At 51.7% G+C, this 14,660-nt stretch overlaps 1 protein-coding gene across 1 annotated transcript; it reads right to left on the reverse strand.

Moving 5' to 3' along the window:
* Positions 1 to 2,232: 2,232 nt before the first annotated feature.
* RTN4RL2 (reticulon 4 receptor like 2) lies at positions 2,233 to 13,193 on the reverse strand. Its single transcript, XM_053398428.1, has 3 exons — positions 12,536 to 13,193; positions 4,905 to 5,380; positions 2,233 to 4,000 (listed from the first exon to the last, which is right to left on the reverse strand). Exons 1-3 carry the CDS (start codon positions 12,564 to 12,566, stop codon positions 3,203 to 3,205), a joined length of 1,305 nt encoding a protein of 434 aa, XP_053254403.1. The 5' UTR covers positions 12,567 to 13,193; the 3' UTR covers positions 2,233 to 3,202.
* Positions 13,194 to 14,660: the final 1,467 nt, after the last annotated feature.

The following is a 14,660-nucleotide window of genomic DNA, read 5'->3' on the forward strand; positions in this document are numbered from 1 at the left end:
AGAATTAAGCAGAACATGTCCTTTTAAAAAAGAAACCTGTGTGAGGAATACCAACACTGAATATTTTCAATTTAACACGGCATCCTAAAAGACGATTTTTGATCCCCTTCCAGTTATCAATCACAAGCCTCTCTGTTTAGAATATTAACCCTGTACAAGTATTTGTACCCAAAACATATACAATAACTGTGTACAGTGGTACCTTGGGTTCGTTCCGGAAGTCCATTCTTAACCCGAAGCTTTTCTTAACCTGAGGCGCACTTTCACTAATGGGCCTCCTGGTGCCGCCTCACGATTTCTGTTCTCTTACTGGGGCAACTTTCTCAACCCAAGGTACTACATCTGGGTTAGCAGAGTTTGTAACCCAAAGTGTTTGTAACCCGAGGTACCACTGTATAACAGGAGTAAGTGCTCAGGAAAAGGGAGGTAAATACTACTGGCATTCTGAACATCTGGTGCCTGTTCCAGGACTGAAAGGACTCTCCCTTCAATCTGAGAGGAGGCCATCTTTCTTCAGGGTGGGCCAGAACAAATTATTAGGATGCTCTGAAAATGAAAGGATTCTTTCCCACCAAAAGCTATGACCCTTTCATACACCCATGGGAAAAACCTTGCGATGAGGAACATGTAGCTCTCTAGATGTTGTTGGACTACAACACTCCTCATTCCTACCCATTGGCAGGCTGGCAGGAGTTGAAGACCCCCAACATCAGGAGGATGTCCAACCCTGCCTTATGAGGACCCTCCCTCTTGACATAGCTTCCTCTCTCTATGGTCCACATTGCTTATAGAAGCAACTTTCAGTGGCGGTAGCAGGGTATGTTGCTCTTTCTGCTGAACAGGCTAAGGGTCCATCCAACCCCTCAAAGACTATAACACATTTATTACAGCCTAAGAACATAAGAAGAGCCCACCCACTGAATCAAGTCAGTGGCCCATCTAGTCCAGTATCCTGTTCTCACAGTGGCCAACCAGATGTCTGTGGGAAACCCAAAAGCAGTACCTGAGCACAACAGCAAGCTCCTCTCCTGCAGCTTCCGGGGAAACTGCTATTCAGAGGCATACTGCCTTTGACAGTAGTCAAGGCAGAGCATAGCCATCAGAGTTAGTAGCCATTGATAGCTTTATCCCCCATGGATTTGTCTAATCATCTTTTAAAGCCATCCAAGTTGGTGGCAATCACTGCTTCTTGTGGAAGCATAAACCCTTAAGGAGTATTATCCATTGCCAAAATAAATGTGTTTGGGTTTTATGCTACAGTGCTCTGGTTTTTGCTGCCAGTAATTTATTCCAAATTGCTATGTCCCAGCCAGATTTTATATTACCCCTAGCTCTTTCGGACACTAACCTCTTGGGCTATATATGCAACACTTCCAGGACCACACTATATGGTCACTATGGGGCCAGCCAGGCTACAACAGCAACAGGAGATGGCTTCAGGTCTTCCTTCCCATCAGCATCTCTGACAGCCTCTATGTCTAGGATTTGTGAGAATAATCCACTGCTGGAATTTCTCCAATGAGGCCTTCAAGTAACATTCAACTGATGGAAGAGGGTGGATTATAAAGTGTAGCCAAAGCTTTAGAGTTGGGGTGTTTTAATTGTTGCCCATTTTTGCTTTGTAAACCACTTTGCTAACTTTCTGCTGAAAGGCAGCATATAAATAAATACTGTAAATAAGCTATGCAGCAGGCTAAGACAGAAGTAGAGGCTGTTTCAAGCCAACTAAGCCTAGAAAGACCTGTGGACTAATGTATCTGAAAGGAGCCCTTGTTCCAAAGCTCTGGGGCCTGTTTTAAGCAGGTAGACTTTTATAAAGTAAACATGTGATTATGAGAACACTTGTTTAAGAAAAGGCACACATTGGGAAGCTGGACTCAGTTGTGTTTCTTTGTCAAGTGTAGCACACTGCAGCAAATGCAGGTTACACGGCAGCAGACAGAGGCCACAACTTCAATACGAGTGAAGACCAGTTGCAATAACAGAATTTCTGAAGAAACCATGGATGAATGGACTGGATCTCTTTCTATAACCAAATGACTGGCTTAACGGCTACTCCAGGAAGTATCCATACAAGAATGTGTAATGAAAAATGAGCAACCTTTGACAGAACGAGCTACTCATTTCCAGTTAACTTCCAATCAGCCAGACATTACGGACTTCTTACACCTCGTAATGGTTCTCACAGCATATCCCATTACAATCTTCCTTGAGTGACCAAGTCCACCAAGCCATACTAAAATAGTTTAATAGTTCTCCAACCAACCAATTTTTTGGCCTTTTTTTCAAGGGAAAATAGGGGCAGGGGAAGACATGGAGGCACCAGGGGTGGGGTGGGGAGAGGACACAGCCACACAAAAAATGAAGACCAGCAGTTATGAGCAAGGGCCAATTCACATGATCGTGTTTATCATGAGATAACTGCAACTGTTGCCTAAGACTTGGTAGTATGGAAGAGCCAACACAGCCACTTTCATCATCATGTAGACACTATCCCTGCCAATGAAGATTAGCTTACCCAGTGAAACATTGCACTGGGTAATTATTACCTGAACTGATTATGTGAGTTGGTCCCCTGGCGTTTAAACTAAAAACCCCAAAACATATACCAAATAATGGGGGAGGAGTCAAGAGTGACAAGGGCCCAAGATTCCTGTAGCCTTCTGCGGCTCAGGAGGAGAATGGTATTTCTTTTCTTTTTTTTCTGAGTTGAGATATCCTATCCGATTGGACAAAGCAGGCACTTATGTGCATGGTAGGATACTGAAGAAAGAACAGAACCTCTGAAGATCAGATCCTCATTCATTCCGCACTTCCTTGTCATGCACAGAAGAGATCCCTGCTCTTTCCAGGATATGGAAAACACAGAAGGCCTCGTAACAGCCCTGGATAGTAGTAGCATTAAGGGAACATCTTTAGGGGAATTATGCAACACCCCAGAAATAAAAAGGGGGTGCTCTTCCCATATGTTCACAAAATATGTCAGATACCACCCAGAAAGTGGCTCCAGTGTTAAGTCTCACAAATGGCCAGGAAAGCAGCAGCAACGGATCTAGTCTCCCTTTGTCCCTGTAGCAGGAGGAAGCTTAATCCCTTTGGCCTCAGCTAAGCGCTGGGTGGGGACCCATCCTGGCTTGGATCTCCCAGAGAGTCAGTTCTCAAAAGGCAGCTTAGCATCCAGCAGAGCAGCCACCCTCCATTGTCAAAACCAGGAAGGTCCCCAAAGCATCAGCAGCCAGGGAAAGGGAAGCAACAGGAAGCCAATCCTGGTACCTCCAGAGTCCAGAGAAGAACAGCCAGGTCCTGGGCACCCCTTTTTCAGCTGCCCCCCTTCTTCGTTGCCATAGCCCCCCCAGTAGCCGTCCTCCGTGGGTGGGTCATACTTGGGGCTGCGGATGTCATTTGCCGGCACGTCCCTGTAGAAGGAGGAGGGGTCGGCGGGAGGCGACCCCCCGAGGCCATAGAGGTGATTGGATGAGCCATTGGAATGAGGGCGGGGGTGAGGGTGGGGGTGAGCTGCTCCATTCTCCCACTCGGGCCTGCAACCCCAGTCAAAGCCTACAGGGTGGTGGTTGCCCGGCGGGCAGCCCCGGAAGGCCGTTTCGTTGAGGCGGCGCATGTCGCGCCCCACGCGGTCGGCCGGAGAAGTGCATATGACGTCCGAGACAGAGACGCGCGTGCGTTGGAACCAGGCCCAGAGGGATCGGGCCCGGCAGTCGCAGGCCCACGGGTTGTTGTTGAGGCGTAGGAACTCCAGGGACGGCAAGTCTGAGAGGGTTTCCCCGGAGAGGGTGGTCAGGCTGTTGTTGAACAAATACAGGATGGTGAGCTTGCCCAGATCGCGGAAGGCCCAAGTTGGAATGGCATGCAGGCGGTTCCTGTGCAGCAACAGGCGGTCTAATCCAGACAGACCCCGGAAAACGTTCTCGGAAAGCTGCCAGATCTTGTTGCCGTGCAGGAAAAGGTGGCTCAGGTTTGCCAGATCCACAAAAAGGTCGTCCTGGGAGATGCAGGAAGAAAGGACAAGCTGTGAAGACACCGCTGGCAAAAGGAACAGCCCCAAAGGCCTCTTCCTCCATATGGGAGATTCTAGGCCAATTGTCAACTCAAGACTGTAGACATTCATTGCTGCCTCCCCACCTTTCCAGATCTCTCCCACGCAGCTACACAGGATTTACTGCTGGACGCAAAGCCAGAGTTTTATGAGGAAGTTGACTCCTGCGCTTTGGTTGAGGAAATGATACAGGCTGGCTCCCAAGTCCCCCACCCACAAACTTTGCCCTCCCCCGCTAAGGATGTGGCTTGAAGCACTGAGGCATGATCTGCAAATGCATTTTTGCTGCTGCAGGCCAGGCTGCAGCTCCCCTACTCTTAAGCCACAGCGCGCCCGAGGCCGGATAGGCATGTGGTTTTTAAGTGAGTCGCTGGCAGGGCACAGAGAACCTTCCTTCAGGGGAGGACCAGCCATGTGGGGGTGGAAGGCTGAGCGGCACACCAGTTCCTTGCCAGTCTTCAGAGAGAAATGGCGGAGAGGCCTCCATTTGTCCTCTCAGAAGGCACATCTTAAACCATCTATGTGGAAACATGTCAACACCTCGCCTCATCGACCCACCTCCCTGCTCTGCCCAGTGAGACTCTCTCCTATCCATCTGCTTGCTGGAAGCTCAGAGGAAATTCCCCATCTGTCCTCAGGCTCCACTGCCAGTCATTTTTCTTCCTTCCCACTCCCATCATCTTTCCTTGAGAATATGCCCCACAAGGTCAAAAGGAACTTAAGCCCAGAGGACCGCCAGGGGAGAAAGGGGTCCATGCCTCCACGGCCCACCTGGGGAAAAGATCCCCCTAGAGACCAGAGGCAGTGGCCCAAGTTCCACGCTAACCCACAACCAAGCAATCTGGCTCACCTGCAGGCAAAGCAGGTTGTTCTCCTGAAGGTAGAGGTATTGGAGGCTGAAGAGGTTACGGAAGATGGTGGTCGGCAAGCTGCTCAGCTGGCAGCGGTACAGGTGCAGAGACTGCAGCCGCTCCAGCCCGCGGAAAGTGTCTGCGTCCAGGGTGCGCAAATTGCGGTTGTCCCCCAGGTCCAGCCACTCCAGAGCTTGGAGGTGGCGGAAGGTGCCCGGCTGGATGGAGGAGATGTTGTTGGAGTAGAGCCAAAGGGTGACGAGGCTCGGCCCAAACATGCCGGGCCGCAGGGTCCCAATCAGGTTGTTCTGCAGGAAGAGGCGCTGAGCATTGGCGGGCAGGACCCGTGGCACCGAGGAGAAGTTGTTGGCCTGGCAGCTGACCGTGGGCGGAGAAAAGTAGCAGGTGCAAAGCATGGGGCACATGGCTGCCACCAGAGGAAAGGCCAACAGGAGCAGGAAGGTGGGAGCCAAGCCTGGAAGCAGAGAAGGACAGGCAATGAGATGCTTCCTTCAGCAACCATCACCCCCCGCCCTTATGTGGAATATCCTAGGAGTGGTCCCGCCTTCCTTGTCCACCCACTGCATTGCTATTTCAAGACAGCTATTTATTTAAAGCTGGGCTGGGGGAGCTGTAGCTGCCTAGATTTTGTTGGACTATTAACTCCCATTATCCCGGACTACTGGACATGCAAGTTGGGGCTGCTGGGAGTTGGAGTCCAATGACATTTGGAAGGCAATAAGTTTCCCTCTCATGATTTAAAACAGGGTTTCTCAAACTTGGGTCTCCAGCTGTTTTTGGACTACAGTCCCCATCACCCCTGACCACTGGTCCTGCTAGCTAAGGAAGATGGGAGTTGTAGTCCAAAAACAGCAGAAGACCTAAGTTTGGGAAACCCTGATTTTAAATCTTTATATGCCAGCTTTCCTCTTGAGAGCTTAAGGGGGCTATTCCCATTATTCTCCTCCTCATCTTCATCATCACCACACCCTTGCTCTAACCACTACACCACACTAGCTCTCTTTACTACTCCCCCCACAATACACACATACTACCCAGATACTTCAAAGGTTCAGTTGTCAGGCTTCCAGTTAAAAACATGATTTTGAAAGATCAAAACAGAATGTCAACATTGTGTTCTTGACGGGTCACTTACATTTCCCAGCTCTTTATCTTTGATTTACTGGCTATTACTTTGATTTAAAAGAAAAGAGGAGAGAAAGAAAGAAAGAAAGCCAAAATCCTCCCACTTTTCAAGAGCTGCGATGCAGAGAGAGAGACCCCAAACCGTGAGACTCACAAGTCACCAGAGCTGGCAACCCTGCGAGGCGTAATCCCACATGAGGAGGCATGCTCCCCTAGGCAAGAGAGCCAAAGATGTCATCCTTCGCACGCAATTTCTCATGTGAGACCCCTCCTCCTCGTGCAAGTGTGCATGGTCCCCAACCTCTGCATGCATGCGTGTGGGCAGTGTGACGTGGCAAACGAGTAACACAAGCTGCCGATGCCGTTTCGGTAGTTCACACCACCTCCACGCGGGCCCTACGCTGCCTTCCCACTCTCCCCAGCCTCCATGCTGCTCATGACAAGCTCTGCACAAACGCAGGAGTCCTTCAAGGAGCCTCACCAACACCCAGAATGCTTCAACACAGCTCCATCTTTACCAGCATCAGCAACATCGTAAATCCCCCCCCCCCGGGGCAGGAATATGACAGTCCCCATGTCCCTTCAAATAAGAGACACCTGAAATCACACACCCCTCCGCCAGCTTAACTTTATAGTTTTGATACGTTCACTGTTTTGGGACTTGCATGAAGCATACTGGGAAAAGCCTCCTTTTGGCTACACCAGTCATAGATAGGAGATAGGGGTAGTGTACACACTAAGTACAATTTAAGCCCATTTCACTACCTCAAAGAATTCTGGGCACTGCAGTTTCCTCCTCATGGGGTTATAATTCCCAGCAACCCTTTACAAATCCCAGCGTTCAGAATTCTTTAAGGGAGGGTTTCACTCCACAGGTCAGGAGATTCACAAGTGTGGCACCAGAGAAGGCCAGGACCCCCTGCCCCACCCCTCCTTGTGCTGTAAGATTACTAGCAGAAGTCTTGCACTGACCCAGTTAAACAGAGCAGGAACACAAGGGTGGGGGGCAGGCTGAATGGCCACTGGGACAAGAGGGAATTGCGAGACAGCTGCTAGCAGATGCCAAGGTGAAATGCTGCCCCCCCAAATCCACCACAGAATCCAATTCTTCCCCCTCTTCCCAGTTTTTTTTTAAAGAATTCTGTCTGCGCTCAGTTTTGGACTATTACCGCAAGCTGGTAGCAAAGAAACATAAATTTCCAACAACAAAAAAAGCCCTAACTTATATAACATATGCCATGCCAAGGAAAGGAAAGGAGTGTCTCCCCCACCCCATTTTTAGTGATGGGTGGCTTCGTGACAATAACAGGCACAACTTTGGCAGGATATGACACAGTCAGGACTGGGATTCAGGTTGTGAATCAAATTACAGAACTGATAGTCACAAAAATACATGTCGCTTTATAGCTCCAAAAGCATGGCTTTGAGTCGGCAGCAACCATGCATGTTCCACAACCAAAGAGACACATGAGGCGAAGTTCTGTTTGCAGGACCTGTTTTTCACCCCTGAAGTAAGGAGGGAAATCTGCCCTGACCTCCCTGCTCCCTTCCTGCTAAAACACCTCCCCTAAAACCCTGGGGTGGGGTGGAAGGAAGCCTATGTTCCTCAGTGCCATCAGCAGTGGCCATTTCCTCCAATAATGGCAGGCCAGTTTTCCCTCAAGGGAGAACAGGGAAAAAGCCTTTATCTTGAGCAGAGGGGTGGGGGCAGAGAAGAGAGGGAGCTGCAGCTGCTACTAATGTTGACTGCTTGCCTCTTGTCTCTGGACTCCTCTCTCTCTCTCTCTCTCTCTCTCTGGTGCGGTGGAACCGGCTGTAACCCAAGGAGTCTCATCCATAATTCAGGCCTGTGGCTTTTCGCTGGAGCTTGGGCAGAGAAAAAGCAGAGGGGAAAGGGATTGGAAGCTCTGCATCTCTCCCCATAAAAGCCCTCTGGCCTCTCTGCCTCATCTTAGGGGGAAGGGAGGCTTGCAGGCAAGTTCTAGATACTGCTGACCTCCCTATGCCCCACCCCAGCCAACTCTCACCCCCCCACCCTTGAATCTCATGGGGGTTTTCACAGCAAATTCCTTCTCAGTTCCACCCACCCCACATTTCCCCAATATTCTCAGGAATTACCCACCCACATTTACCTTCCCGGTCCCCTCTCCAACCTGATCCCCACACAAAATCATCATTGTATGGGGAAAAACGCTTTGCTTCAATTCCTCCCCCCGCCCCCCAGCAAATGCAAGAGGTGCTCATTCATAATTTTCAAGGTGAAAAGCTGAACGACTCAGACGAGACCGAGATTTGTATGAGACCAAAAAAAGCTATTTTACTACCCTTGTTGCTAAACTGTAATGAGAGGAGATGTTCTTGGCTAGAGCACTAAGAATGTGTGCCCTGTAATCCCCATCCAAGCCGACACCAGCACCCCCCACCCCCACTCTTAAAGACATTTCTCCCTCCTAAACTGCTTCTCCTGAGATTTAAAACCCTTGATCCTTCCCTCAGAAGAAAACTTCACCAAATGTTCATTAACCTTGTGAGAGGATTCCAGTCCGTACTACGAATAGCACAAGCTCCTCAATGCACTCTGGCTTTTAAACACACTGTTATGGATGGATTTTACCACTCCCTTGGGAAGGCGCAGGAACAACTTGCCCCATGATGGAAAGGAACAGGGTGGGGGCATGGGTCACATGCAGCAGGATTCCAAGGCAGAGGTGAGGAAGCTGGAATCAGACCCTGACATCTCCCCCAACCTGGTGCCTTGTGAATGTGCACGTGAGGGCCTTTCCTTCACACAGAGGAAGGAAGGAGGTGGGACATCCTGCCAGACAGACTCAGTTCCCGGGATAGTTGAAAGGAAGAAGAGTTGTGGTGGGAAGCTGGGACGTGATGGGTTGCTTTTCCCCAACACAACCCTGTAGTGGCCTGCAAAATGGGTGGCTTTGCCTCAGTCCTTTCCCCCCAGCCTAACTTGCCTCACAGGGTTGTTGTGAGGGCAAGAGAGGAGAATCAGCTCACTGCGGGAAAGGCAGGATAAAAATGGTGACAAATAATCAAAACCGAAAATAAATCAGATCTGTGCCTACTAGCCAGGAAGAACTTGGGAGGGGGAGGAATAATACAGAAGTTTTCTACCACCACGTCAAGACTGAAAGCATGGTCTGACCTGGGATGCACAGCTAGATTGGCTCCATTTTTAACTCAAGAGGTAGGAGTGAAATCAATGGCAGTAGATGTGCTCTCAATCCCAGGAGGAAGGGGATGAAATGAGACAGTATTTCCAGTTCTTGCAGAAAGTCTGGCTTCTTAAGGGACACTATTTCCTCCCTATCTTGACCTCCACCTCTTGATCCTTGCAGCTCATGAGGAACCTGCTCTCTCTCAAGCAGGGAGGAACTACAGAAACACACATCAGACCACCTTTCCTGCGGGCTGAACATCTCTTCTAAAAATCAGGGCATGGTATTGACTGGGATCCTCCAAGGGGGAGAGCAGCCTTGCCCTCCCTCTTCTAGATGCTGTACAGCTACCCTGGCTTTAAGAGAGAGAGAGAGAGGGAGGGAGGAGGAAGAGAGAGAGTGGCCTATGTGCCTCTTTGGCTGCCAGCTGTTGGTTTTGTCTTCCTCTGCCAGAAGAAAGTAATGCTGATCTTCAAAGTTTTAATGCTGGAAAAGTCAACTAGGTTTAAAGGTTCTCAAATCTTTTTTTTAAATAAACAAATAGCATCCTGATGAATACTCAAATAGTGGGTGCAAAGGGCTTCTCCTGAAAAAGGTGGCTATATTCAATGGGCCATGTTTTGTGTCAGCCTTTTGAGCTCATCATCCCGTCGCTTTCCCCACCAGCCTCTGTTCTGAACCTTGGAGATCTTTTAAATGTGTTGTCACCAGGTTAGGGTCCAGCATGCAGTGATGGCAGCAGTATGGTGCTCCATTAATCAAGTGTTGATTCCCATCTTAACACACCAGAACTCTCCCCTACTATGCAGCATTGCTGCCCTTTTGGAAAGAGCCTTTCCAAAGAGCCTCCCCTTACAGGAAGGATTGGCAGCTGGAAGCTGGAAGATTGGCAGCTGGACAGACCCAGACCCGAGAGGGGTGCCACCTGACTTGCTGGTTGCCAACCTATTTGCAGTTAAAGTGGCAATAGGCCACTCTGGGAAAGAAAAGTCAAGGATTTGGCCCTCCAGAGTGATTCCATTCACAGAGGGAATGCTTCTTCTTCCTTCCATCCCCAAGGGGTTTAATGGCTGGTCAGGGCTTCACATATCTGTTTACTGGCCTGCTTTCAAGGTGGGAGGCAAACAGTGGGCAGGCTCAGCCTACCTAGCTATTGTTGTCTTGGGGAGGGTCCCCCCTCCCCCAGCATTCAACTTTCTCTTTATGTTTGCAGTGTAGATTACAAGAAAAGGGAAACATGAAGGAAATTAACTTTGAAATTAGAAGAATAAACTGAATCAGAAGATATGTGCTTACAAAAGATCTGTGCATTCTATCCAGTCAGATGGAAATAAATAGATAGATGATAGATAGATAGATAGATAGATAGATAGATAGATAGAGATAGATAGATAGATAGATAGATAGATAGATAGATAGATAATAATGCTGCTGCACTCCAGAATGCCACAGATTCCCTCTCACCACCACCATATCACATGGTTTGCCTCTAGACCTGGGTGCTCAACGCTGAACAATTTTCCATCTGGAGCCACAAGTTGACATGATCTATGGGGGAGCTCACTGAATCCAGATTTTCACCCCTGGTCACATATATCCTTGTTTGCGGCTGTCTGTATGGCTGGTCCAGGTGCGCATGTCCCAATGTATATAGAATCCTGTGTCAGAATCAGCAGAGCTGCATAGGACAAGCAAGGTTTGTCCAGGGTAGGACCCATCCGAGGAGCTGGGGTGCCTGGGTGTTCCAGTGCAGGATCTGGCAGGAAGCGCTACGCGATGTGCTATCCGAGACCAAGGCAGGCAACACTCAAGCCCTGCTCCTAAATCTGGGGAACCGTGGTGGGTGCTGAGATCAGAAACTCAGTTGTGCGTAGGCTGGGGGGGTTAAGACAAGTGTCCCTGGGAGGGGCCAGAGGTAGCAGGTCTGACGTAGCTGGTGACGCGGATAAAGCTGAAAACAACCCAACTCCTCTTTCGTCCATAATTTAACACCCCCAAAATAAGCAGCTGCCTGTTGTTGCGTAACCCATTGGGGGCCAGGCTATAAATGGCAACAAGCAGAGTAGAGCAGAAAGCCACCGGCATCCCTCCAGCCAGCCAGCCAGCCAGGCAGGGCCATTGCCTCGCCTGAACTCTAGCCCGGTCTCCTGATCCCGGGACCCACACGGGCCATGCATCTGTCCTGCAGGACAGCAGTGCCAGGGAGATCTGCAGCACCTGCCATTCCTTGGCTCCTGCCTCATTCGCTGGCAGCGCACATCCTCCGTCCTTTATGAATTCAGCACTGATCGGCCCTCCAGAGATGGAGAAGCCCATTGCAGTCTCTCTCTCACACACACACTGGCCCTGTCCATCACCTTTAGAGTCAATCTCCTCTCAATGCCAAGAAGAGGCGGTGCGCATCCTTCCAACTTCAGGACACTTCACCTCCCTGGAGAAGAGAATTGGCCTTGCTGAGCTGGAGGGGGAAAGTCTCCAGCCTCCTCTGTGCCTACAGAACCCCACCTCCTGGCCTCCGGAGCCACTTGGGAACGGATACCCCTCTAGAAGTTGCACAATCCTGTCCAGGTGGCATGGGGGGGGGCTGCTAATGAGGCTTTCTGAGCAATTTTGAGTCAGGCAAATTAGACCACTCCTGTAATCTTCCTTGGAGCTATCTATCCGAGATGGTTTTCCAAAACCATCAGAAGAGTAGCGCTCTTTCTCTCTCTCACACACACATACACAGCGTCCTTCGCCAGGACATCATCGCTAGTGTGTGGTGCTTGTGTGCCTCCACATTATTAAGGCACTGGATCGGGGAAAGAGCAGTTATTTCAGAACAATCAAAGCACAGAATAACTGGACAGCCCCAGAAGACGCCCATTATCTCCAGTCCACGTGAGCATAATAGCGCCTTTGGAAATGGTGCCACCTCAAGGTCGCCTTGGGGCTGGAGTGGGCAAACAACCGAGTGCCTGCGTGTGTGTGCCTGCGTGTATATTCCCACGAGATATTTCCCGTGTTCTCGAAAGGGACATCTCAAGGGGATGGGAAATAAAGCTTCGCTTTTTCCTTTCCTTTCTGAACTCAAAGGAACAACCACCATATGGACTCCTGACCGATCGTGCCCCATTCTCCCCTCGCTTTGACAGCCAGTTTACACGCGAGGTCCCGTTCTCTCTCCCCCCCCACATCTCCCCGCCCCCTAATAAAAAACCCCCACCAAGTTCTTGTTCCTCGCCCATCCTCACGATCAAAACATTCGTGTCCCGCATTCCAGACCTCCCGAAAACGGATGGAGGGGGTGGAGGTGGGTGCTCCTCACTTACCGTACAGGGTGGGTCCTAGACGGAGCCGCATGGTGCCAGGCAGGCTCGGTGGAGGGACGGAAGAAAACGGCAAAAAATAAGAAAGACAGACAAAACCTCAGGAGAAGAAAAGGAATGAACGAAGAGACAAGGAGGAGGAGGAGGAGGAGGAGGAGAAAGCAGTAGCGGCGGCGGGTGGGTGGGTGGGGGGCGGGGAGGGTCGCGATCGCCTCGGAAGTCCTCGCTGGAGAGCAAACGCGCTCGGCGTCCCGGGACTCCCTAGAGAAGCTCCTGCGCGACGGGGCGCAAGGCAAGGGGTCGCGGCAGCCCGGGCGCGTCTGGGCGCAGCCTGCGGGGGATCATGGCCCGCCTGGGGCCAGCCAGCCAAGCGGCCGGCCGGCCAGCCACCCTCCTTTGGCCCGGCGGCGGCGGCGGCGGCGGCGCTACCCTCCGCTCCGCCGGCGAGAGCTGCCGGACGGAGGCTTCATCCCGGACGAGCCGCCTGGCACCATCTGCTCCGCTCGGCTCGGCGCGCGCGCGTCGCCCCGGCGCAGCCAACCACTCAGCGAAAGGGAGCGCAGGCGGCCGGGCGGCGGCGCCTTATTCCCAGGGCCGGCTGGGGCTCCGCCCCCCCGCGGCCGCGCTTTAACCCTTTCGGAGCGGGACGGAGGGTCGTCCTCCCCTTCGTCCTCCCCGATCTTCTCTGCCCACTGCCGCCCGGCCCACCTTGCCCGGCAGCCCCTCACTCGGCCCCGCCCACCTGCTTCCCGCCCACGCACCTCGCCCCACCCTGCAGGCGTCATCGCGTCTGGACTCCGCGGGGGGTCGCATGCCCTGCCCTTCCCCTGGAAAGGGGCGGGGGGTGGGACGGGGCGCCCGCGGGAAGTCAACAATAGGCGCCACGCGCCCAGACCTTGCGCTCCGCATAAATTAATACGAATTATATGTTCTCGCTTCAGTCCCCACGGGAGACACTCCCTCCAGCTGCCCCACCCCGTGCGCACTTACTTGGGAGTAAGCTCCCATTGAAGCCGGTGCTTTCTGGGGTGAATGAATGGTTGGGGAAAGAAAAAGTTAAGGAGATCTGAGCATGCGCCCCCACCAGTACACCTGTTCCGACGCGCACCTTCCCGATGGCTCTAAACGCGGATTGCGCCTCCCGCACAGAGAAGCGGAGGTTGGAGGAGATGAACTGTGTAGCCAGGCACTTTCTGAGAAGCGGCTGTAGGCCAGGGCGTAAGCCTCGCCCGCCGCATGCTAGGTGATCATAGAAAGAGGGTGCTTCTGAGCATGTGCAGAGTTTTCCTTCTACCTAGGAACTGCAACTGGATTTGGCTGAAGGCGGGGGCTAGAGGGATTAGAGGGCACGGCTGTCGAGGAAGCGCGATCTCCTCAGCACCCTCTCTTTGAACAGAGCAACCGTGGGGAGAAGTTTCTGATCTCCGGTGTGTTTGGCTCGTGCTTGCCTCACGGCAAAAAGCGGGACTGTTCTTTAGGGTTGGGAAATCTGGTTTCGTTTCCATTGGAAAGATTTCGAGGTATTTCTCAGCAGCCTGACAGAGCGAGCGAGCGAGAAAGCAAGCAAGCGGGGTGGGGGTGGGGAATCGGAGTATCAGCGCCTACTTCCCCCAAATCGAAGTGGTTGGGCAAGTGACCTTGGCCAACTCGCTCTCCCCAAAACACACACACGCTTAGCGGGAGAAGTTCGGGGCAGAATAAAACACAGCTCCATGGAGCTGGAGCAGATGGGAAGTAGCTTACACTGAAAAACAGCCGATATATAAGGCTGAAACAAGTTTAAGGACGCGGTTCTTTCGTGTAAACGTCGGGGCTCTGGATATAGGCGTGGGGACGTTGCGGCCTTTCCAATGTTGCTGGACTCCAGCTCCCATCATCCCTGACCACAGGGCATACCGACTAGGGCTGATGGGAGTGGAACCTCATCCCATGGCTCATCCAAAAAATTTGCCCTATTGGAAGAGCATGGAAACAGGAAACGCGAACCAAGAGAAAGTCTGCGCGGAGAGCAGGGTCTGCACCTTTCCCCCTACTGCGCTCAATGGCGCTTGCTCCCACAGTCGGTGCGTCCAGGATTCCAGCCTTGGTGCAATTGGAATTTCTCTACCGCCTTTCAACAGACGTCCCC

This window comes from Podarcis raffonei, chromosome 1 (genome assembly GCF_027172205.1).
Source record: "Podarcis raffonei isolate rPodRaf1 chromosome 1, rPodRaf1.pri, whole genome shotgun sequence".
In the NCBI taxonomy this organism is placed as follows: domain Eukaryota; kingdom Metazoa; phylum Chordata; class Lepidosauria; order Squamata; family Lacertidae; genus Podarcis; species Podarcis raffonei.